This window comes from Cebus imitator, unplaced genomic scaffold, assembly GCF_001604975.1.
Source record: "Cebus imitator isolate Cc_AM_T3 unplaced genomic scaffold, Cebus_imitator-1.0 Scaffold38, whole genome shotgun sequence".
Taxonomy (NCBI): Eukaryota; Metazoa; Chordata; class Mammalia; order Primates; family Cebidae; genus Cebus; species Cebus imitator.
The window spans coordinates 4,138,592-4,163,586 of NW_016107353.1; the positions used below are offsets into that span (position 1 = coordinate 4,138,592).

General features: G+C 42.9%; 1 protein-coding gene across 6 annotated transcripts in view; it reads left to right on the top strand.

Moving 5' to 3' along the window:
- The window catches only part of SRGAP2 (SLIT-ROBO Rho GTPase activating protein 2), a 269,932-nt gene that overhangs the window by 225,727 nt on the left and 19,210 nt on the right, over nt 1-24,995 (top strand). For all 6 annotated transcript variants that reach the window (XM_017525240.2, XM_017525241.2, XM_017525244.2 and 3 more), the window contains exons 13-17: nt 1,687-1,711; nt 10,223-10,283; nt 17,323-17,400; nt 18,327-18,461; nt 20,343-20,448. In XM_017525240.2, the coding sequence (XP_017380729.1) occupies nt 1,687-1,711; nt 10,223-10,283; nt 17,323-17,400; nt 18,327-18,461; nt 20,343-20,448 (405 nt within the window). The remainder of the gene's footprint in view (nt 1-1,686; nt 1,712-10,222; nt 10,284-17,322; nt 17,401-18,326; nt 18,462-20,342; nt 20,449-24,995) is intronic.

Sequence of the window (24,995 nt, forward strand, 5' to 3'; positions counted from 1 at the left end):
AAAAGAAAAAGAAAGAAAGAAATGGGGTTTTCTGGGACTTCGAGAAGGAGCTAAGCAGAACTGAGTTAAAGGGATTATCATTTGCTGAAATAGTCCCAGAGACCCCCAAAAGCCACTGAATTGCAAGGAACATAAGCATTCAACTATAGAGGATCCTGATAACCTAACCTTAGCTGCTAAACTTCAACATATGGGCTTTGGGGAGTCTCTGACCCAGAGAAAGAAGATCAGGAGATGGCATTTGATTATTTTTATGCCCAGAAAAGAAGGCAGCCTCTAATTAGTAGTGACTGTTGCTGGATAATGAAATATTACATTGCATTGGCTTGCCAAGAGCATTGGTAGAAATATTTGCTTGATGTACAAGTATGTACCCCTCCCAATATTTCCCCACCTTCCCCTTCCTCCTCCACCCCAGCCAAATATTTTCCCTCTCACTCACGGTACTGCTATGAGAAAATCTGTGAGCTGGTAGAGAGCAAGGTATTCATTCAGCCAACAGTTCTCAGATGCCTAGAAATGTGCCAATTTAACTAGAGAAAGGACTTTAATGGGTTAGACTCCTTGGAGACCCTTGGTTAGCCCATTATGTCAACCACTTATATCTCCCAACACACACAATAATCATGAGGCCATTTACAATTATAGGCTCATTATTTAGAGATAGCTTCATTTGCCTTTGATCGTTTTGTCATTGTGAATTACAATAAAGATGCCATTAATATACCAGTCTTGATGATGGGAGGGAACCAGGATAATGGGATTCTCTGGAACACATATTTTTGGTGTTAGAGTCTTAGTTTAAGTTCACCTGAGGTCCTGACTCTACGGAAGGCTCTGTGGGACTGAAAAGAGCTGAGTTGAATTTCCTGATGCTGAGTTATTTTGCTGAGACCTTGGGCCACATCTTTCACCTCTCTGAACTCTGGTTTCCTCTTCTATAAGACCAGAGCACTTCATTACATTCAAGAAGCTCTAGGATTCCAAAGGGGTTCCCCAGGAGTGGCCTGGTGGCAGGGGCAGAGCAGTGACCAGCAGCCAGGTTCTGGTCCCATCCCTCTGGTCACACGGAGCAACACAGCTCTGGCTTCCTTGGTTGGGTGTTGTGCCTCTGAGTCAGATTCTCTTTGAGAAAAGACTTCTGAGGCTAAACGCAGCTTGGGAAAACATTGACCTGGAGGATCCCCAAGGTTCTTTCCAAACTGGATGTTCTGCACTCTAAATCCAGAAAAATTGCCCTGTGTAAAGATAGCGATCTTTAAGGATTTCCTAGAGAAACAAAACAAAAGGAAAACTGTAGCATCCTTTGGTGTTTACCAGTGTCTCCTTGCAGACAAAAAAATACTCTTAATGTCTAACCCAAATATTACTACAAACTGAACCAGTTCTGTCCTATTCTAATTGTGAGTAGTGGTAGACATTAAATACAGGGATGTCTGTACTTTTGCCTGGGGGGGGGGGGGAATAAGCTTTATTGTGGAAGTAATATATCAAGTCTCTTAGCCATTTCTGGGACTGAACTGAATAATGTCACATGTTTCATTAGCTACCACACAGATTGTTTTTAATTATTGAAAACTTTACTTCTGGGTTTAAAAGTGATTGTTTATCTCCTTTGTCCCAATTTTCTGTTTTTCTTCCTTGTTGCTGGATTGGTCCACTCTGATTCGGCGGGATTGGTCACAGGCGCAGCTCAACTGTGAGGAAACAGGTAAGAGCCCAGCCAGGACCTGGCTGGTCTGGCCTGAAATATAGTCCATCCCGCAGGCATTTATTGAGCACCACTGTGTGCAGGACAGACACTTCTGACTTCATGCCTGCATTTGGAATGTATCATTTAGTCAGAGTATATTTAATACTGTGGCAACATCATTGATTTAACTAGTTGAAGTGGCCAGTCTTGTTCCTCTCCTTTCTGGTCATTTATCCTCTTGCATACTAAAGGTTTGGTTTGATTGGTGTAGATTGTTCCAGAACTGCCCATGGCATCCTTTTCTGAGACCACAAAAGAGGCTTGACACTTCCTACATATGTGCTAACATATCAGTAACTCACAGCACCTAATTACCTAGACCAGACAATCTCGCTTTAAGTTGGTAGATTTTGTTTGATTGTTTCTGGTAGTATAGTCATTATGGATGGATTCCTAGGATATTCTAACAAGGCAAAGATTAAGTCCAGTCTAGGAACGATAGGCAAGAGCCATTCAACTCTGCAGTTTGGTACATGATCTTCAGTGTTGTATTAAAATCTGCTACTGGGCAGCCAGCTCTCATTACCCATATTAGGAAGGATCTTAGAGAGCGGTGGCATGGATAATCCACATCACTGGATAATCTAAACAGCACTTGTGCTTGTTCAAAAAAAATTAATTGAAGTATTTTTTGCAGTAGCAAATTTGACTTCCTAATTATACTTTATGGCAAACACTGAAATGATTTTATGTCACCTAAGCTCATGCAGTAGACAGCAAGGAGGGCAGGTGGAGAGAGCTCAGAAATATCTTTGTGTCTGCTCAGGGGAAAGCTAATCCAGGCTTTAAAAAATCATTTTGGGTAATTCTCAGTGGCTCTAGCCACAGGGAGATAACCGAATAAAGAGGGCACATGGTTTCTGTGGTATCGGCAGCCCCAGCGTTTCTTCAGCTCATCTGACTGCTCTGATGGGGTGGACCATTAAGCTGGGGAACTTGGATGACATAGGCCTCACTTGTCTTAGCTTTGCTGTCACTATTTTCCCCTTCTCTACTTTGGATCTTATCTTAATGCAAATGCCATCAGATGCAATTATGCATTTTTTAAATTATAAAAATTTAATTGCAACTCTCCTTCCTCTTGTTCTTCTCTTTCTTTTTCCTCTTTCTCCCGTAATTTCATTTAAAAGTAGAGAGGAATGGAGTGACTTCTAGGGATAATTTATTGCATTTAAAATTAATAGGGGCATATCTTGTAGAGGGAGCAAGCCATTTTCCCTTTAACACTAAGAAAAAAAATGAAAGATGCCAGTTTCTTTTCAGTTCCTAGGCTGAAACTAGGCATCTTGCTTATAGATGGAACATGTGTGCAAGGGCTTTGCAGCCTCCACTGTGGCTGCAGGAGTGCCAGAGACCACAGTTTGGCAGGTGATATGTGTCCTTGGTTGGGCTCACCATTGGAAGAGAACAGCACCCATCTGGTTTGCATCCTGCTGCCCCTAAGCAGTTTTAGGCAGAGTGTGTTTGCCTGGTGCTAGATTTGCATAGCAGTTACAGGATACGCCAAAATCCCCAATCAAATAAAGATTTTGTTTTCATTCTGTTGCCCCAGTTTCTCTCTAGCAGTTCGAATCTACTAGTGGATCAGCAAAAGGTTTTCCTAAAATGGTAAGGAAGGTAAAATAGTATGTTACTTAGATGATGAGTCTTGTATAAGTAACCAGGAAATAATTGTCTGTGTGTTTGTTTGTTTGTTTATGGCAAATCAGGCAAACAAGAGGAAGAAGCTAGTAACTTTTGTTTTTGAGGGTCCCTAATGGGTTCCAGTCATTTTTGACCCTGTCGAAGAACAGGTTTAAACCGTTCCAGATCTTTTTTTAAAAGAAGATACTTCCACTGCTGCTTCCAGACCTTCCCTGCTCCCTGTAAGCTCAGCATTATTTCTCTCCTGGCTGTGACTTCATATCTTCTTTGTTGGCCTTTCTTTCTCCATTTCTCTAAATTTAGGCATTTCTCCAGGGCCCTGTCCTCTCATGATGTCTCTCTGTATTCTTTCCCTTGTCACTCTTGTTCCCTGAGATGAATCTTTCTCTTCTCCCTAAGCATTCTTTTGTTCTATAATGCTGTCCTTTTGAGTCTTTGGGTATAACTCCTCAGTGATCGACTAGACATTTATGCTTGAAAGTTGTGAAAGCACCTTCTACCTTCAGCATCAGTCTCACCTTCCCTCATCACATTTCGATTTGCGTAGCCCCTCCCCTCACATCTCCATTAAAGCTCAGGGGGACTCCATTCGTCACAGTCCCTGAGGCTCCAAATCTTATTTTTGATGCTTTTTTTTTTTTTCTCGTTACTCACATATAATTTATTGTCAGGATTTGTATTTTCTCCATTGGTGAAAATGAAAATTGACAAATGTACAAATTAGTACCTAACAAAAACTCTAACCTTCTTATGTGAAATTATGTCAGGTAATGCATATTCAGAGATTTTCTGGCCACCTTTCTGATTTTTTTTTTTTTTTTTTTTTTTTTGAGACAGTGTCTGGCTCTGTCACCCAGGCTGGAGTACAGTAACACAGTCTTGGCTCACTGCAGCCTGCACCTCCTGGGCTCATGCAATCCACCCACCACAGCCTCCTGAATAGCTGGGACTAAGGTGTACACCACCATGCCTGGCTAATTTTTTTTTTTTTTTTTTTTTTTTTAAGAGAGACTAAGTTTCACCATGTTGCCCAGACTGGTCTCAAATTCCTGAGCTCAAATGATCCACCCCACCCCAGCCTCCCAAAGTGCTAGGACTACAGGCCCGAGCCACCTCGCTGGCCCTTTTTGATTGCTTTCTCCTGCAAATCATTGGACCACTGCTTTACTCTGTTTTCTAGCTTAGGCCCTATCTTTCTCCCTCCACTTTTGACTTGAAGTTTCCTTAATCTGATCGGATGAGAATTTGGCCTGATTCCTTAAAGACCCCTTCTAAACCTAAGATTTCATGACAAAAAAAAAAAGTGTGTAAAGGAATTAAACTGACAAGGATTTAAGAGAAGGTAGAAAGGAAGAGACATAGTGCATAAAAATATAGAAACTGCTCAGCCTGGGCTCATGCCTGTAATTCTAGCACTTTGGGAGGCCAAGGTGGGTGGATCACCTGAAGTCAGAAGTTCAAGACCAGCCTGGTCAACATGGTAAAACCCCGTTTCTACAAAAATTAGCCAGCCATGGTGGTGGGTACCTATAATCCCAGCTACTCGGGAAGCCGAGGCAAGATAATCACTTGAACCTGGGAGGTGGAGGTTGCAGTAAGCAGAGATCATGCCATTGTACTGCAGCCTGGGCTACAAGAGTGAGACTCCATTTCTAAGTAAATAAACAGATCAAACTCCATCAGCTCTATGCAAGGGCAATGGTGAAGTGCAGGTTTTCATGGCACCACAGGAGCTCACAGGCACATCCTGGGGAAATGAATTTACTCATTGTTCAGAAACATTACAAGGGGAGAGGAGGATGGCAGGAGCATTCAAAGCCTTTGTTTGTGACTTTGTCCATTCTGTGCTCCTACTGGACGCTTAGACTCCACTGGAGCAATGGGGACTAGAAAAATGCTTGTGCAGTAGGACAGGCCATCTCTAGCCTACGCTTGTCTGCCACAGATTATCCACTGGGGGCTGCATGTGAGTGCTGCTGGCAACCACAGACATGCAGGTTAATATTTTTGATGCCCTCCTTCCTGCCAACCCTTTGTACTTACCTCTAAATACCACTGATATTCCATTTCCTGCACATGCAGGCCAAATTTTGTACTCACATAATTTGTTGAAGCCAATAGCCTGTAAGCTTTCCAACTTTCCTCTCTCTAGGTCATAATATATAAATCTAGGATCAACAAAACTATGCAGACACTCATATCACTATCTTTATTATTACTGCTGCTACCGTTTTTAATAATTTTTATTAATGCACAATAATTGTACATATTTATGGGGTACATACACTTTTGATACGTGCATGCAATTTGTAATAATCAAATCAAGGTAATTAGGGTATCTATCACCTCACATATTTATCATTTGTGTGTGTGTGTGTGTGTGTGTGTGTGTGTGTGTGTGTGTATTGAGAACATTCCAAATCTTCTAGCTATTTTGAAATATCCGATAAATTATTGTTAACTGTTGTCATCCTGCTGTGCTATAACCAACCTCACTTTTTTTTTTTTTTGAGGCAGAGTCTTGCTTTATCACCAGGCCAGGCTAGAGTACAGTGGAGCGATTTTGGCTAACTGCAATCTCCCATCTCCCAGTTCAAGCGATTCTCTGCCTCAGCCTCCCATGTAGCTGGGATTACAGGCAGGCACCACCATACCCGGCTACTTTTTGTATTTTTAGTAGAGATGGAATTTCACCATATTGGCCAGGATGGCCTTGAACTCTTGACCTCAGATGATCTGTCAGCCTTGGCCTCCCAAAGTACTGGGATTACAGGCATGAACCATTGCACCATGCCCAACCTCAGACTTTTTTTTTAATTTTTGAGACAGAGTTTCCCTTTTGTTGCCCAGGCTGGAGTGCAGTGGTGCAATCTTGGCTCACTGCAACCTCAGCCTCTCAGGTTCAAGCAATTCTCCTGCCTCAGCCCCTTGAGTAGCTGAGATTACAGGCACCTGCCACCATGGCCAGCTAATTTTGTATTTTTAGTAGAGATGGGTGGGGTTTCACCACGTTGGCCAGGATGACCTCGAACTCCTGACCTCACGTCATCCACCCGTGTCGGCCTCCCAAATTGCTGAGATTACAGGCATGATCACCTGGCCCAACCTCACTTCTTAACCCCTCCATTCCCCGCTATCCTTCCCAGCCTCTGGAAACATCATTTTACTCTCTGCCTTCATGTGATCAACTTTTTTAGCTTATGCATACAAGTGAGAATATGCAGTAGTTATCTTTCTGTGCCTGGCTTTTTTTGCTTAACACAATGTCCTCCAGTTTCATCTATGTTGCTGCAAGTGACAGAATTTTATTCTTTTATTATGGCTGAATAGTATTCCATTGTATATGTATACTAAGTTTTACCCATTCATCTATTGATGGACACTTAAGTTGCTTCCATATCTTGGCTATTATGAATAATGCAGCAATAAATGTGAGAGTGCAGTTATACTGATACTTCAATATACTGATTTCTTTTCTTTTGGATATATATCCAGCAGTGGGCCTACTGGATCATATGGTAGATCTATTTTTAGTTTCTTGAGGAGCTTCCATACTGTTTTCTGTGATGGCTGTACTAATTTATATTCCTGCCAGCAGTGGACAAGCATTCCTCTTTCTCTGCATCCTTGCCAGCGTTTGTTATTTTTTTGTCTTTTTAATAATTGCCATTTTTAAATTGGAGTGAGATTGTATCTCACCGTGTTTTTTAAAAGTTTACATTTCTCATGATTAGTGACATTGAGCATTTTTTCTACATACCTGTTGTCCATTTGTATGTCTTTTGAGAATGCCTATTCAAATCATTTGCCCATTTTTTTAATCAGATAGTTTGTTCTTTTGCTATTGAGTTTTTTAAGTTCCTTATATATTCTGGTTATTAATCCTTTATCAGATGGATAGTTTGCACATACTTTCTCCCATTCTTTAGGTCATCTCTTCACTCTGTTGATCGTTTCCTTTGCTATGCAAAAGCTTTGTAGCTTGAGATAATCCTATTCATCTATTTTTACTTTTATTGCCTATGCTTTTGAAGTCTTATTCAAAAAATCTTTGCCCAGACCAGTATCCTTGAAGCATTGCCCCAGTGGGTTTTTTCAGTTGTTTCATGGTTCAGGTCTTACATTGAAGTCTTTAATCCACTTTGATTTGTTTATCTATATGGTGAGAGATAGGGCTCTAGTTTCATTCTTCTGCTGCCATTATTTATGAATGAGAAATATAATAACAAGTCTGTAAACATAAAAAGACTTCTCCCAAATTGAGCTTTTTTGGTATTTTTATGGTAGAACCCAGTTTCTTCCTTAGAGTAAGGAAGATGAAGATTCTTCCCCTGAGATCACCCTAGCCTAATTTGCCAGTCAGTGATGCCAACAAGAGGACAGACACTGGCTGCTATGGCTGGAAAGCTGGAGGAAGCAGATGGGTTTAGGGGTCATGAAGATGAGCATTTGGGTTGCTTAGACCGTCCTGACACCAACTCCCCTTTGGCATCATCCCTGGTTCCCAGAAAGCTTGAGAGCTAGAGGCTAAGCCGGTTCTCTCTCAGCCTGACTTCTTTGTGAGGCCCAGCTGCTTGCCTAATAGTGGCCAAACCCTATGGCTACAGTGGCAAATTCAGAGCAAGAGTAGGGATCCATGCTAGCCTGTCAAACAAGCAGAAGCTATACGGACCCATCCCACTTGAGAGTCCAATCTCTGTCCTAACGTCTAAAGCCCTTTCTAGTTAAGTTCAGGCCCCTCTTGCTGATCTTTCTTCCACACAGCTGAATTATTATACATTCTGCTGCATTATAAAACCCTGCTGGTTTAGACCAGGCACAATGGTTCATACCTGTAATCCCAGCACTTTGGGAGTCCAAAGCAGGAGGATTGCTTGAGGCTGAGTTTGAGACCAGCCTGGGCAACATAGTGAGATTCCATCTCTATGAAAAAATTAAAGATGTGCCGGGTGTGATGTGGGTACCTGTAATTCCAGCTACACAGGGGTCTGAGGCAGGAGTATCACTTGAGACTAGTTGCTCAAGATTAAATTGAGTTATGATCATACCACTGTACTCCACCCTAGGCTACAGAGGGAAACTCTGTCTCTAAAAACAATACATTAATTAAAAATATAAAATAAAACCCTACTGGTTTTGTGTGATATTTGGTATGCACACCTGGCAATGTTTGCTGAACTCCTAGGGTGCAGTATGGGTAGTGGTAAAGTGTTGGGTCTTCGAGGGAGATTGCCTGGGTTTGAATCCTGGGTTTACCACCTGCCAGCTATGTGAGCATAGCAGCTACTTAACCTCACTAAGCTTTCATTTCTTCATTTTTCTTTTCTTTTTCTCTTTTGAGACAGGGCCTCACTCCACCACCCAGGATGGAGTACAGTGGCTTGATCTTGGCTCACTGCAACCTCTGGCCCCTGGGCTCAAGCAATCCTCCCACCCCAGCCTCCCAAGTAGCTAGGACCACAGGCGTGTAACACCATGCCAGGCTATTTTTAGTAGAACCAGGGTCTCACCATGTTGCCCAGGCTGTTCTCACACCCCTGATCTCAAGCGATCTGCCAGCCTCAGCCTCCCAAAGTGTTGGGATTACAGATGTGAGCCACCACACCTGGCTTCACTTTTTCATTTTTCAAATGAGTATAATAATAATAATACCTACTCCATAGGATTGTTACCAGCACTGGTCCATCTAAAGGAGTTAGTATGTGGTCCCACACCTCTTTAAATTTCTCTATAAATGGTAGGTACTAATGTTCATGTTCTAATAGGAAATATTACTCTCCTTGCCTCCAGTCCCCTCCTCAGTCTGTAGAAGGCAAATTGAGGCCCAGAGAAGTTCAGTGTCATGAACCAGATTTTGAAGCAAAACAACAGAGCAAAGATTGACATCTGGGAGGCCTGCTTCTTTGCTTAGTACCTATCAGTCCCCACTATTTAGTTTTCCTTTTCTTTCTTACCTTTATACCAAACAAACCCTCTTTCTGAAGCCTCCATTAGTTCATCCGGCTACCTTCAACTGAAAATAATTGAGCACCTCCTATGTGAGAGCATCATGGCCAACCCTGGACACTCAGGAATTGACATAGGATCTCTGCCCTTATGGAGCTTGATCTGTAGTGGTGACAAGTGCCAACAAATATTCACATCCACACATTGGAGTCGCAGTCAGGGTTGAGGAGAATATGCCCCCAGCAGGAGCAGCTCATGCAGAGCCACGAGGGAAAGAGGACTTTACAGAACAGAAAGGTGGCCAGCATGGCTGTAGCAGAAGCTAGGGGAAAGGACAGACAGTGGAACTGGAGGCAAAGGCAGGATCTCGACATGCAAGGCTTTATAAAAGAGAGTAATGAGAGGTCTTTGAAAGAGTTTAGATAATGAAATGTACACTTTTAAAGATTACCTAATCACTATGTGAAGGAAGAGAAATGTGGCTCAGAGGATGGGAAGGATGGGAATTGAGGTATTGGTAGATTGAACTGGGTTGGTGGCAGTTGAGATAGAGAAGTGAATGGATTTGAGAGGTAGTTAGAAGCCAGATGTGACAGAATGTATTGATTGATTAGGTGGTGGGGAAGGCGGTGAGAAACTGGTTTGGGATAAAACATGATCAGTTTTATTTAGGACATGCTGACTTTAAGGCATCTGTGTAGCATTCCATGTAGATGGTTGTATTTTTGTGCTCTGGAACTTGGAGGACAGGCCAGGTGCTTCTTTGTAGACCGGCCGCTGATCCGCTGAGACAGTTCTGCGCAGTTTGGCCCATTTTCTCTGACCCTGGGCTATACCTATTCAAAGATTCTAATGTTGTGTTTCCCTTTGGCTTTTCAGGACTCCAGCCAGGCAATTCCTCTGGTGGTGGAAAGCTGTATCCGGTTTATCAGCAGACACGGTAAGCAGGATGACAGCCTTGTCCATATTTGTGCAAAGATTGGAAAGAACTTCCAGGAATTCTTTATAAAGTAAGAATAGAGATTGACTTTCCATCCTGACATTCTCAGAAAAGGAATAAATTCTTATTTGTCCTTATAATGTTTAATACCCCAGGATAGCCACACCTAGACATTGAAAGAAAGGCATCACATATTTTGACCCAAAATGCCTCAGCCACTTATCACACAGCATTTATTTAGCTTGAGAGTAAGTTTTAAATTACAGCTGTTATATAAATACAGCTGCTATTACGTGGTAACAGTAGTCTGACCGTTACTCAGAGCCTTTGCAAGTGTGGGTTATCTCCCACTGCACAGCCTGACCATTTTGTCACTCTCTATACCAGACTGGTTTGAAAACAACTCCTTTCTCCATGTTGCAGTGATTCCTTATAATCAGTTTTTGTTCTGGTTTGGTCTCACTGGATACAGCGTGGCCAAGAACTCAGTTAGTAGCTGGTCTTAAAGTTGTATCCAGCTTTTGAGAATCTGCAAAGGCAGATTTCATCTTGACCTAAGTAAAATCGTATTCTCTTCTACTTGGATGAAGGTGAATCTTATAAACTCCATTCCTCATCAGTTACTGGTCTCATTGGACAGAATTTACAGTGGAAATAATTGCCAGAGAATTGATTTCCCAATGATTAGAGTGTTTAGAAAGGACAGAACTAGTGTTATGAAAATTTCTAGGAACTGGGCATCAGAAATTGTTTTTAGATGCTATCCTTTCTGGATAGGAAAAAGGGCAGTGTGACCTTTCTGGAGCTAAGGAACTATATAAATGTCTAAATTCAGAGGCAGCTATTCTCCCTCCCTCCCCTTGCCTTTTCCTCTCCCTGTAAACTGGGACATTGCTCAGGTTCATTTTTGGAATAATAATTATGATAGCGTGGTTACAATGTATCTCATTCTAATCAGCTGTAATTTTTAATCTTACCCTTATTCATTTAAAGTAACAGCATTGTATATCAGTTTTGAACAGTCAACAAATTTATCAAGTCCCTGATCAATGCTGGACACCATGCATTTCCAAGTGAGAAAACAGAAACAGGACTAATATACTTTCCCTGTCTTTAAGTGGTTTTATGATGCAGTTGGGAGAAAATAAGTAAGCAAGTAATAAGTTAAATAAAGAGATAAGCTGTGGTAATTTAGAATAGGAGTATAAGAAATTTCACAAGATAGTAATGACTAATAGTCAAGCAATTTGCAAAGAGAAGTCCAAACTGAGTTCAGGCAAGGACGAAATATTTGTGCCTAAGAGACAATAGGAAGAAGCAAGTCTGAGCCACTGTTCATTCAGCATACATTTCATTCATTCAGCAAATACATATTGATTGCTTATTATATGCCAACAAAAAGTTTCTGGCTTCATGAATCTTACACTCCACTGAAAGGTGGATAAGCAGATGACCAGTTGACCAGCCAGTAAATACAATATGTCAGGTATTGCTGAATGTCACTAAGAAATGTAAAGCAAGGTGAGGGGATGGAAAAGGGAGAGGGGACACTGTTTGAAGCTGGTTCAGGGAAAATGATTCTCCCAAGGTGGTGTTAGGACAGAGTTGTGAGGGGGTAAGCCTTGTGGATACTTGGGGAAGAGTATCTTGGAGAGAGGGGACAAGTGCAGAGACCCTTGCCATATGCAGGAAGCCAGCATAGCTGGAGCAGAGCGAGTGAAGAAGAAAGTGACAGGAGATGAAGCCAGAAGCCAGACACTTAGGGCCTCATGTGCTAGGATTGGATTTGATTCTGAGGGACATGGGAAGCCACTGGAGAATTCTGAACAGGGAGTCATCTTTTTAAAGGATCCCTGGCTGCTCTATGGAGATAAGATGTAAGAAGGAGACAGGAAGCTACTGCAGTAACCCAGGGAGGACATGGTGGTGGCCTAGACCAGGGTGTTAGCTGTGGTATTTGCTGAAAAGTGGATAAGTTCCAGATACTGTGGCTGAATGTACCTGTTTCTGCCCCTTACAGGCACAGTGCATGGGGAGACAAAAATGTAGCATATTATTGTGGTGAGGCTCTGGGGAAACAGGCACACTTCTGTGTTGCTGATGGGAACACAAACTGACACAAGTCTTTTGGAAGGGAATTTGGCAGTATCTGCCAAAATTTTAAGTGCACTTAACTTCCGATCTAGCAGATTCTAGGAATTCACCATGAAGTTATATCTCCAGCAGTACAAAAATGCATATGCACAAGGTTATTTGTGGCAGCATTTTTTGTAATCGCAAAGTATTAGAAACAACTTAAATACCCATACATAGAGGTGTGGTTGAAAAAACTATGGTATATTCATTCAGTGGAGCACTATGCAAGAATGGGAAAGATTTCCTTGAACTGATATGGAGAGATTCCCAGGATATGTTAAGTGAAAAAAACAAAATATGAAAGAGTCTCCATCGTGTAGCCTACTACAGATGCTCCTTGACCTCTGCTGGGGTTGCATACAGATAAACCCATATTAAGTTGAAAATGTATTTGAATACACCTAACCTAGGGAACATCATAGCTTAGCCTAGCCTGCCTTGAATGTGCTCAGAACACTTACACTGGCCTACATCATCAGGCAACACAATACACTATAGAGTATGGGTTGTTTACCCTGGTAATCACATGGCTGACTGGGATCCGTGGCTCTCTGTTGCTGCCCAGCATCACAAGAGAATATTGTACTACATTTTGCTAGCCTAAGAGAAGATCAAAATTGGAAGTATTTCTCCTGAATGCATTATTACTTTTGCATCATCATAAAATCAAACAATCCTAAGTCAGACCATTATAAGTCAGGGACTATCTCTATAGTCTTTTGCATTTTATTACCTTTCATGTAAGAGAGAAGAACATATACGAATATCCATGTATCTTCTCATTTCTGCTAAAAGAAATGCAGGAAGGATTAATCTAGGAACTAATGTTTAACTGGTTACCTATAGGGGACGGATGGAAAAGAGGTAAAAAGAATGGGGCAATGGGAAATGGTAAGGAGTGGCATTTCTCTCGGCATACCTTAGGGTAGTTTTGACTTTTAGAACAACATTAGTGTTTCTCATACTCAAAAGATAAACAAACAGGCCGGGTGCCATGGCTCACACCTATAATCCTAGCACTTTGGGAGGCTGAGGCGGGCAGATCATTTGAGGCCAGGAGTTCTAGACCAGCCTGGCCAACATGGCAAAACCCTGTCTCTACTAAAAATGCAAAAAATTTAGCTAGGCGTGGTGTTGGGCACCTATAATCCCAGCTACTTGGGAGGCTGAGGCACTAGAATCACTCAATCCCAGGAGGAAGAGGTTGTGGTGAGATCATGCCATTGCACTCCAGCGTCGACGACAGGGTGAGACCCTGTCTCAAATAAATAAATAAATAAAGGCAGGGTGAGGGTACAACCCAAAGTGGAATGCAAACAGTAATAAATAAACCTAACTGTATTACAAATGAATAACATAACCACAGGGAAGAGAGTGAAGAAGAAAATAACCTAAGAAATTTGTCTTGATATATAACATAAATCTGAAGATAAAAAGATTTCTAAACAAATATTTTACAGTAATTAGTAATTTTTAATTACATAGATATGGATTAGCAATTCTAAAAGTATCTTATATATATTCTAGGATTAAGCAAATAAGTATATTGTGGATTTTTGTTTGTTTGTTTTTTGAGACAGCCTCACTCTGTCACCAGGTGCCAGGCTGGAGTGCAGTGGCGTGACCTCGGCTCACTGCAACCTCCGCCTCCCAGGTTCAAGCAATTCTCCTGCCTCAGCCTTCCGAGTAGCTGGGACTACAGGCATGCACCATTACACCCAGCTAATTTTTTTGTCTTTTTAGCAGAGATGGGGTTTCACCTTGTTGGCCAGGATGGTCTCGATCTCTTGACCTCGTGATCCGCCCACCTCGGCCTCCCAAAGTGCTGGGATTACAGGCATGAGCCACTGCGCCTGGCCTATTGTGGATTTTTTAATTTAGCACATAGTAGCTGTGCTACTAAATCTGTCCCACTAAATTGATTTTTCCCAAATAGGGACTTGAGGTACTCATAAACTCCCTAAAAAACCATGGTAAAAATTTTTGTGTATATGCGTTTAATGAGAATAGAGCTTATAACTTGTGTTAGCCTTGAAAGAGTCTGTGGCCCACTGAATGCTGGGGTTTTCACATCCTAACAGCCCTCAAATTCCTTGAGAGGTAGACATTATAGTCCCCATTATATAGATGAGGAAGCTCAGTGGTAGGTGAGGGTGATCCAGGAAGGCTTAAAGGAAGAGAAGGGATTTGAGGAACAATTGAAACTGAATCATGATGGAAAAAAAAACCCCACCATTTTCATGAGGAAGGGAGCAACAGAATGTGAACATGAGATGACTGCTGTAGAAATCATTTCAAGAAGTCTCCAGAACAGCTTTTGGCAATGGCTGGATCTAGTGCATAATGGAAGGTTTTGTGCCATTTCCAAAAAACTTCTCCAAGTCTGATGAGTTTTATACTTTCATCTTAGTGTGAACTAAGAAAAAATTTAAAAGATCATGGATGTGTCACTTTGGTTATGCAAGGATTCACCTGCATTATAATAAAAAGCCAACTGGTTTTTCCCTTCACTTTCTGGAAACCAGCCACTTATTAATGTTTCTGCTTCCAGAATCTAGAGATTCTGTCTGTTGAGCAAGAACACATGGTAGTCCCTCCAAAGCATAAGTTCTCAAGAGGAAACAGAGACCAGACCTAAAGAGAGCTCCGTGTGTTCCAGGCCTGCTGCCTGATTTCCAATGAGCTCTTCTCTCATTTCTTCTTGTCCTGGACTCCCAGGCCAAGGCTGCTTTTCCGTGGTGTTCTAACCTACCAAAAAGTATCAAGATGGTGACTCTGTTTCAGGAATTTGTGCAGTGGCTTCACCAACCAGAACATAGTGAGTAGCCTGGTTTCTGAGATGGCATTTGCTTATACCGTGTTGTGACATGTGGCTGTTTCTCTCAGAGCACTTGTTGTTTACATATTATATTTAAACCACATTATCTGGCTCTTACATCCCATTTGTAACTAATATTGTAGTCGTATTACACTGGTACTAATGAGATTTTAACGTTGCCTGCCACTCTGTGAGGAGTATCCTGGAGATTCCCTTACAGGAGCAGACAACTTAAGACCTATTACAAGCCAGGTAGCTACACTTCCTCTGCTTACTTCTTAATGTTGTTTCAATTGGATTCAAAATTTCAGTCCCAGCCTATATGGTTTACTTCCAAAGATCTAGCTGATAGAATTTATCTGCCCCCTCAGAGACCCTCAAACAGTGGGCAAAATGTAGCATTAGCCTGTTTTGTTTTCCTAAAATAAATTTGAGATTTCTCTAGCATGCCAAGGTTTTTGAAAGATTGTGCTATAACAGAGGGATTTTGACAAAATACCTAAGATTGAAACCCAGGGATCCTGAGAAAAACTGAGTGGTCCTGATGCAATCAGAGATGCTAGTTCAGTCCAACCCCCGGGGCTGGCACTGATGATGTGCTTCCTGGATTTCTGACCAGTTTTGCAGTTGCGTGATTGGTGCTGTCTGTAAGGGATGTCCATGCTCAGACTGACCAGTGTGGTTCCCAACCTCTGCAGTCACACTCCACTAGGCTCCACAAGCCTGGTGTTGAGGACTGAGTATGATTGCAGCCCCAAGGCCTGAGTTTGAGTCCTGGCCCTGGTTCTTACTTCCTGTATAACTTAACGCTGGCCAACACTCATCAATCCCCTCATTCAGAAAATGAGATTGTTGCTAACCTTTACCTTGTTGTGACATCATTACTTGTGAGGACCAAGTAATTTATTTCTATGACAGCATTGATTAGCAGCAGTCACTATGCCAGCATTTTTTTCAAGATTTTTTTCTACTCTAACAAAACTAAGAAGTTTTTGTGCACATTATCATAGTGTAACATTCACACATGTTTGTCTTTAGACTGAAGCTGTGGTCAGGAACCAGTGCCTAGCACAGTGTCTGGCAATACTATCTGTTGACTGATCATTTATAGCAAGCTGTTCAACCCGTGAGCCATGGGCCGCAACACAAATTCATAAACTTTCTTATAATATTATGGGGTGTGTGTGTGTATGTGTGTGTGTGTGTGTGTGTGTGTGTGTGTTTTAGCTCATCAGCTATCGTTAGTGTTAGAGTATTTTATGTGTGGCCCAAGACAATTTTTCCAATGTGGTCCAGGGAAGCCAAAAGATTGGACGGACGCTCCTGACTTAGAGTTTCATGTCCTCTCTTTTTCATAAGTATTGAAAGCATTGTCCCTTTGAACAATCAAACTGTGTTAGAACAGCTAAAGCAATATTATAATCTCAGACCTTATGAAACTCCTCTGATGAGAACTAATGCCTTGACCCATTTCCCATTCTTTTTTTTTTTCTTTGAGATAGGGTCCACTCTTTTACCCAGGCTGGAGGGCAGTGGTGTGATATAGCTCACTGTAGCCTCTGACTTCCAGGTTCAAGTGAGCCTCCTGCTTTTGCCTCCTGAGTAGCTGGGACTACAGGCAAGCTACAAACCGTGTGCCTGACTACTTTAAAACACTTTTTAGAGACGGGGTCTCATTATGTTGCCCAGACTAGTCTCAAACTCCTGGCCTCAAGCAGTCCTCCTGCCTCAGCTTCCTGAGTACATTTTTCTGTTCTTGACCCTAGATGATTTTTAAGAAGTACCAATGGGTCACTTCCTTGCTTTACAGCTGAGAGCAGAGAAGTAAAGACAAGGGAAGGAACCTGCCTCGTAGTTACCTGTGGAGTCAGAGGAATCTCTAACTTGGTGCTTTCTAATGAAAGCTAATGCCTCAAAATTATTCCAGTGACTTTTCCAACATCCTTGTACATGTTTTTCTCCTTTGGCCTGAAGAAGAGAGACAGCGTGCTTACACTGGCTGGGGGAGATAGGCATTCAACTAAGCTTGGCGCTATGCTTGTGAATTTGCTTTTTCTTCTTGATCACTTTTCTGTGCGTTTCCAGGACTACAGCATGAAGGAATTTTTCGGGTGTCCGGATCCCAGGTGGAAGTGAATGACATCAAAAATGCCTTTGAGAGAGGTAAGGAAACAGTCTTGAAGATAAAACCAAATATTTGCCAGCCCCCTGGGGTATTGGCTCCACCCTTTCTTCCCTAAGAGGTCCCCAGAAGTCAAGAAACCAGCTTGCCTGTCTCTTCAGGGGGCACCTGCTCTCTTGTACACATTCACCCCGTAGATATGCAGGGAAATACCAGGGTATGTCCCAGTTTCCTTCTTCCTTTGTGGCCCTACCCATCCTGCCTCTCTCATGCCGACGATCTGCCAAAACCAAGAAGTTAACTATGATATCTGGGCGGTTTATGGCTTCATCCGGAACCCTTGGTGGCAGTTAATATCAACGCTAATGTGCTTGTTCATTGTAGCCCATTTATTATCTTGTGGGCTATTAAGGTAATGGGCAAGCTTTGGCAATTTCCGTCACTGTAATGGATATATATAGTTTCAATTTGAGGTTGGTCATATCATTAAATCTAATTACATCTGATACGAAATTTTCCATAGGGAGCTCCATCATGATTGTTCTGTAAGTAGGTGTTCTTGGTTGCAGGCCAGGAGACTTGAGAGCCAGTCTCAGGAGCTGGCCTCCTTGGCCTCATTTTTCTCCCCCCAGGGGCTTAGTCCCAGCCTGGTTTCACGATTCTTATGAGAGATAGTTGCTGTGTCCCATTCACAGCCGATAGGGAATGTCCCTGAGCTAGGCTGGCACAAGAGAGTTTATATTGATGGGCTCGTCTCCTGTCCTTTGGTCCTGGAGCCCCTGAAACGGAGCAGTCTTTGCTTTATCTGTTCTCTGATCTGTCCCACTCATGGGCACCATGCTGGGCAGAGAGCTGATGGACTGGGACCAGGACATAAATGGTTCACCCCTTCCCCACCACCTCTGTTTGTCCTGTGTGTTTTTGCCTCCCTCACTCTTTCCTTTTTGCTGGGCTTGCTTATCCTCAGGAGAGGACCCCCTGGCTGGGGACCAGAATGACCATGACATGGATTCCATAGCTGGTGTCCTGAAGCTTTACTTCCGGGGGCTGGAACACCCTCTCTTCCCCAAGGACATCTTTCATGACCTGATGGCCTGCGTCAGTAAGTACCATCCTAGCTTCAGATTGACTCCTGGGTCAGAGCACGTGGTAGCAAGTGATAAAAAGTTTTTACAGGGTCTGTGTGTTCTTGTAAGGTTTTCAATAAAGTTTTTCTTTTCCCCAGTGAAGTTTCTCCTCTTCCTTCTTCATCCCTTGTGGGAGAGGAGGAAGAGTGACTTTTCAGTAAGAATCTAGGACCCCCAAGTCAGGACTCCTGGCTTTTTTTTTTTTGCTTCTGATTCACCTCAGTCTTAAATACTTTTGCTTCTCTGGACTTTGTCTTCTTTTAGTAAAATACCTTTATTTTCAATTATATATTTGAAGCTTATACATTAGTGCTTGTACTTTAATGGTACAAGGGAAAAAAGCATAAGCAAGCATTGCAAATATTTCGTGCTTATTGCATTAAACAAGACATGGCTTACCTGCTAAATATATTAATATGTGTTCTAGGAACAAAAGCTCTCTGCACATTTAAAAATAGTAATAGGATATTTTCCCAAAGACAAAGATATATTCTCTACTTTTATCCTCTTAGGCGTTCTCTGCCTCTTACTCTAAAATCTGGGTCTCAAAAAGCTGTTCCCAGCCATTTGGTTTAGTTTGTGGTACTGGATCACCCTCTCATTTGTTTGCCAGGGAAAACAATTAATGGAAACTTGGATTAATACAGGTCAGCCTGGAAGCAGGCACCGTCTGATGGCTCCAGAGGCTGGAGGGAGTGGTGCCTTTGCATGGAGAAAAGATCTGTCTTCCCAGGTTGACCAGATCGTTATACCCGCTAAGTTTCCAGTTTTACTCAGTATCTGCCCTGAGTACTTGTCCCTCTCTCAGCCATCCTGAGAAATGCCCAGGGTATTAGGGAAGCTGGCTCTCTGGTTTGGTTTGTTGACCTCTGTTTGTGGGAGTCTAGTAGAAGTGAGTTACATGGGTGGTTAAGGATACGATTCCCTTGGGTCATGTCTTTGTGACTTTTTCCAGGACGGGGCCTAGGTGAAGTATCTCAAACTGAACTGGGGTTGCCAAGACAGTTCAAGATCCCTTGGCTGCCCAGGTCTTGCCTACAGATACACTCTTCCTCCTAATCCAGTACTTTGCATCTCTTTTCACATAAAGGCACTCATAGAAAATGGCAATGTTTACATGGCATACTGTGGAAGTGAGGGGCTGCCTATGATGGAAGACCTGTAATTGACATGTAGTTAACCTCTCCACAGCACAAGAAAACCTTTCAGGTCTCCTTCCCAAAATCACTACACACCCAGGAGCCTGCCACCTCTTGCATCCGGCCACTTTTTACTCATTCGTAATGCAGATAAGGGAGGTGGAAATAAGCCAGACTTGTCCAGAGGATGAGGTGACATGTGGAGTGAACAGGACAGGACTTGCACAGCCTCTCCACCCCCCTGAGATGTAGGCCCTCTGAGGCTGGGTATTGAGCAGTTGTAGCAGGTTGGTGGCAGCTCCCTATCTGTGGTTGTTTGAATAAGAGGGTGGTAGATGCTGTGAGGAACATTTCTAACCCCATTCCCTGTGCCCAAATCCAAACTTGGTATTAATAGCAAGATTACAACAACCTTGTTCAGTTTAATATTAATAATGTGTAATAACAAGTTTGGATTTGGATTTGGCACAGTCCCTTGTGCCCAAGAAGTATACACCTTACATCCTGTATTGTAAATATCTGGAGCCCAGCAAGTACCTTCTAGCAGCCCTACCCCAAGAAGCAACAGGGATGACACTCCTGTCACTGCACCAGTGCTATGTGTGGGCTTGATCTGATGCTGTCTGTGTTGCTCCTGCTGGTAGTAGAGCCTTCTGATCATTAATCCTTGGGATCCTAGTCACAGTGGAGGATAACACATGGCTTTCTTCTTTTCAGCAATGGACAACCTGCAGGAGAGAGCTCTGCACATCCGGAAAGTCCTCCTGGTCCTGCCCAAAACCACTCTGATTATCATGAGATACCTCTTTGCCTTCCTCAGTCAGTGAGTAGCCTTCCCAGTGAACAGCTGGGAAGTGGTATGGCTTGGGCTACTGGAATTTCCTCTGTGGACCTATGCCTATTCATCCATCCCAACAAAATATTTATTGAGCACCTACTGTGTGCTAGCCACAGTGCTAGACTTATTTAATACATTGTTAAATTAAAAGTGAAAGCCTTGATATCATGTAATTCCTGTTCCAGGGAAGGAAACAGACAATAACAGATATATCAGGGGGAATAAATGGTTAGAAATAAAATAAAAAAGAGTAAAGAAAGGGGAGAGAGTACAGGGGTCTGAATGAAAGGAAAGAGAACCACAGTACTTGAGGTGGACAGCATAGCCTGTCTGAGAAGGGAAAAGGAGGGAGCCATGGGGCCATTCAAAACCCCAGAGTCATGGTAATAGCGAGTTTGGATTTGGATTTGGATTTGAGAAGCAATTGGAATTTTTTTTTTTTTTTTTTAGACAGAGTCTTGCTCTGTCGCCAGGCTGGAGTGCAGTGGCACAATCTGGGCTCACTGTAACCACTGCCTCCCGAGTTCAAGTGATTCTCCTGCCTCAGACTCCCAAGTAATTGGGACCATAGGCGCATGTCACCACACCTGGCTAATTTTTGTATTTTTAGTAGAGACGGGATTTTACCATGTTAGCCAGTATGGTCTTGATCTCTTGACCTCATGATCCTCCCGCCTCAGCCTCCCAATGTGCTGGGATTACAGGTGTGAGCCACTACGCCTGGCATGTTATTATCTGATTTGCATATGTGTGTGTATTTTTTTTTTTAAAGCCAACTGCTTTTTGGATTAGTTACTGAGGAGGGTCGTGAAGAGCAACAGGGAGCCCCTATCCCGAGATTACTGTGTGGTCTGGCCAGAGGTGTTAGTGGCTTAGTCTGGAGGGTGGTAAGGAAAGGTCAGGTCTGTGATACATTTTGAATGTAGCATTAACAGGATTTGTTCATGGATTATACATAGAATATGAAGAGAGAAATCCTAAATTGTTGGCATGAGCAACAGGGAAATAGGGAGGTCATTTACGGAGTTGGAGAAGACAAGGTGTGGGGAAAGGAATCAAGACAGTGTGTCAATGTGGTCATGGTCATTTGAGGCACTCGTGGGATGTCCAAGTGGAGATTTTGAACAATTGGACCTAGAATCCAACCCTCGGAGAGAAACCGAGTGGAGATGCGGTACGGGAGCCGCCTGTGTACTGGTGGTATTTAGCTAATCACCTAGGGAATGGGGGTGGCTGCAGCAAAGGTCTGAGGAGCAGAGGGGCCACGGGCATGGATGGGGCATTTTTTCTTGTCCAAGCAGCTTGTCCTTGTGTGGAGCAAGCTTTGGGGTCCCCACATGGCAGGAAAGGCACCAAGCAAGGACGTGTGATTCTTTCCCTCTGAGGCATCTCTGTCTTTTCACTCTGCTATTGCTGCAGTTTCACCCTCAACAACCTAGACCAAAGGTTACAAATGGGCACCCTGAGAGCCAGATAAAGCCATAGAAGCCTTCCCTTCAGGCATCTGTTGTGTCTCAAAAACAATGAAATTATACTTACATTTGGGGAGATGTCACTTTTTAAAAATCTAGATTTTAGCTTCTTTTGAAAAATTGTTAGGTCTGGCAATACTGACTCTGCAGTCCCAGGTGGTAGCAATTCTCCATAGAGTAAGGGCTGCCCCCTAGATGGGGTAGGCACTCCCCAGTTCACCATAATCCCCAGCCCTCCCCATTACCCCCTAATCTGAAGGCTGAATTCAGTTGCCATTTTTCATCACCCTTGCTTTGTGGTTTTCATATAGTACAAAAATGTTTCTCTGGATCCATGAATCTATTAAGGTGCGGGAAACAAAAGATAAATCAAGTGGCCAAGGTGTTTTCACACCTATTTCTTTGTGAAAATGAAGAGCCTTCCTACAAAATTAGTCTCTGCTTAAAAGGAATACAGCGTTAGAGGCCATTTCCTAAGTGTCACCTTGCTTCCAAGTTTGTGGTCAGCCTGACCTTACAGGTATCTGGGTTAGTAGTCACAGCTTGAGACCTTTTCTGGGGTACCCACACTATAATGTAGCCCCCTTGCTGGCCCTGCAGAGCTACAGAGTGTCCTTGTTCCCAGCTTGTCTGTTCCACGTGTGTCTGCTCCATTCATTGGCCAGGCCCTGGCAAAGCACCACCACTGCCTTTGGGTTGAATACTCCAGTGACTCACACAGCATGTTGGCATGCAGCCTGGAAACTGCTAATTACTCTCATGTTAGTCCCTTCAGGGCCACCAATCATTGTCTCCCCTCAGATACCAATACCTGTCCTCAACATGAGCCTAGTCTCTGCCCCCAGAGCTAGGAGCATGACAGTGGTGAGCAAATGGGGATGAGCGGAAAACAGGGAGGGCTGGGGGACTGTGTGTGAAAGTACAATGGAGAGAAACAATAGAATACGCATCATGCAAGTTGGTGCTTGCAGAGATGGTGCAGAAATGGCAGCCACTATTGAAGAAAGCATAGGATTTGCACCAATTCAAATTATTCATTTTGTTTTATGTTTATTGGGTTTTTTTTCTGATTGAAACAAGATAGATTTGCTCATCAAAGTGTTAACATTAAAAAAAATGTAGCATTAATAATGAAAGTGTTTCCTAAAATAATAAATAGAATGCAGGACGCATATGATAAAGCAGACCGCTTCCACAGGAAGACAGCAGCTGACAGGCGCACGCTTCCGGACAGGGGTAGCAATGGTTGGCAGGTAGCTCCTGATGTAGACTCGGCCTGAGCCCAGACTGGCAGGATCCTTTTTCTTCATTGCTCGTGGGTCCTGGATGTGTGTGGACTTTATTCCTGGCTATAGTTTCTTCTTGGATTGGACATGTTCTTAATCTCAAGGAACCCAAAAAGCTAATATCTCAGTTCTGTGGGTCGGGAATCTAAGTACGGCTTAGCAGGGGCCCTCTGGAGAGGTAATTGCACATCATAAAAAAGTTCAAAATCCAGAAAAGTACATGCTAAAAAGCAAGTTTTCCACACCAATCTGGGTGCCCCCCAAAAGCCTCCGTTCTAACCACAATGCTGAACATTTTTATGAAGCACAAAAGATGATGAGTTCAAATAAGCTAGGAGAATTCACTAATAATACGAAATGAAACTATAGACATACAGTAGGACTCTTTGAGAAAATGACATGAGTGAATAAAAGGCGACACCAAAAATTTTAAAGCAGGGAGCTGTTACTAATGTTATCCATTTTAAATGTTTGGTTTTTTTGTTTTGTTTTGTTTTTTGTGTTTTTTTTTTGAAAAAGAGTTTTGCTTGTCGCCCAGGCTGGAGTATAATGGCATGATCTCGACTCACTGCAACCTCCGCCTCCCAGGTTCAAGCAATTCTCCTGCCTTGGCCTCCCAAGTACCTGGGATTACAGGCACCCCCCACCATGCCCGGCTAATTTTTTGTTATTTTTTAGTAGAGACAGGGTTTCACCATATTGGGCAAGCTGGTCTTTAACTACTGACCTCAGGTGATCTGCCTGCCTCAGCCTCCCAAAGTGCTGGGATTACAGGCGTGAGCCATTGTGCCCGGTCTAGATATTTCTTCAAAAACCAAAATCCAGTTTTTAATACTTTTATACCAGACATAGCCTTCAGGGACTTCAAAGATTATTAACACCATGATATTTTACACAAAACGGTGTGCATTTGTATGCACACATATATGAATTTTTCTGGGGAGAGAATCCCAAGTTTTTTTCAAGTTCTTGAAGGAGCTTGTGTCCCCCAAATAGTTGAGAACCACTGCTTTAGGCCAGGCCAGGAGAATCACTTGAACCCAAGAGGTGGAAGCTGCAGTGAGCCGAGATCGTGCCACTGCGCTCCAGCCTGGGTGACAGAGCAAGACTCTGTCTAAAAAAAAAAAAAAAAAAGAACCACTGCTTCAGCCCCTAAACTTAGATGTTCTCACTATACATTGGAAAAGAAAAATGGATTTTAGTCTATATTTTGATGGGAATTAGAAAAGACCTAGATTCATGAGACAACAGTCCACAAAGATCAGACCTCTTCAAGCTCCTGATCGTTGTAGCCACCTATGAATTGAGCAGTCCTTACCTTAGCAGGCTTCCCACCATTTCTCATCTTTCACAGAGCTTTGACTCAGGACCCTCAGGGCTAGAGTTGGTTTCTCTTTGACCATCAGGCTTCCCAGGCACTACTGGTTTTCCTTTATGTTACCAAAACATTGTCAGATCACTCTAAAGAATCAAGGCCTTCCTCCTCTTTGTCCCTCCATGACACCAGGAAATGGCCAGCCTTGGATTAGCTATAGCTCTGGCCTTGTGGCACCTCATGCCTCAGTTTTTCCCCTCTCAGGTTACCAAGGTAATTACGGCCCCTGCCTTTCCCAGTTTTAATTTGACTAGGAAGTAGACTTAGAAACTTCCCCCAGTCTTTTCTAAATCTCTGCTTTCTTTGAACTCAGGATCCAGGGAATGATTATGCACTTAAACCTTCAAGAACTCCTGTGAAGCAGTCCAATGAGATCTTTAACCTCCCCCATTGCTGGCC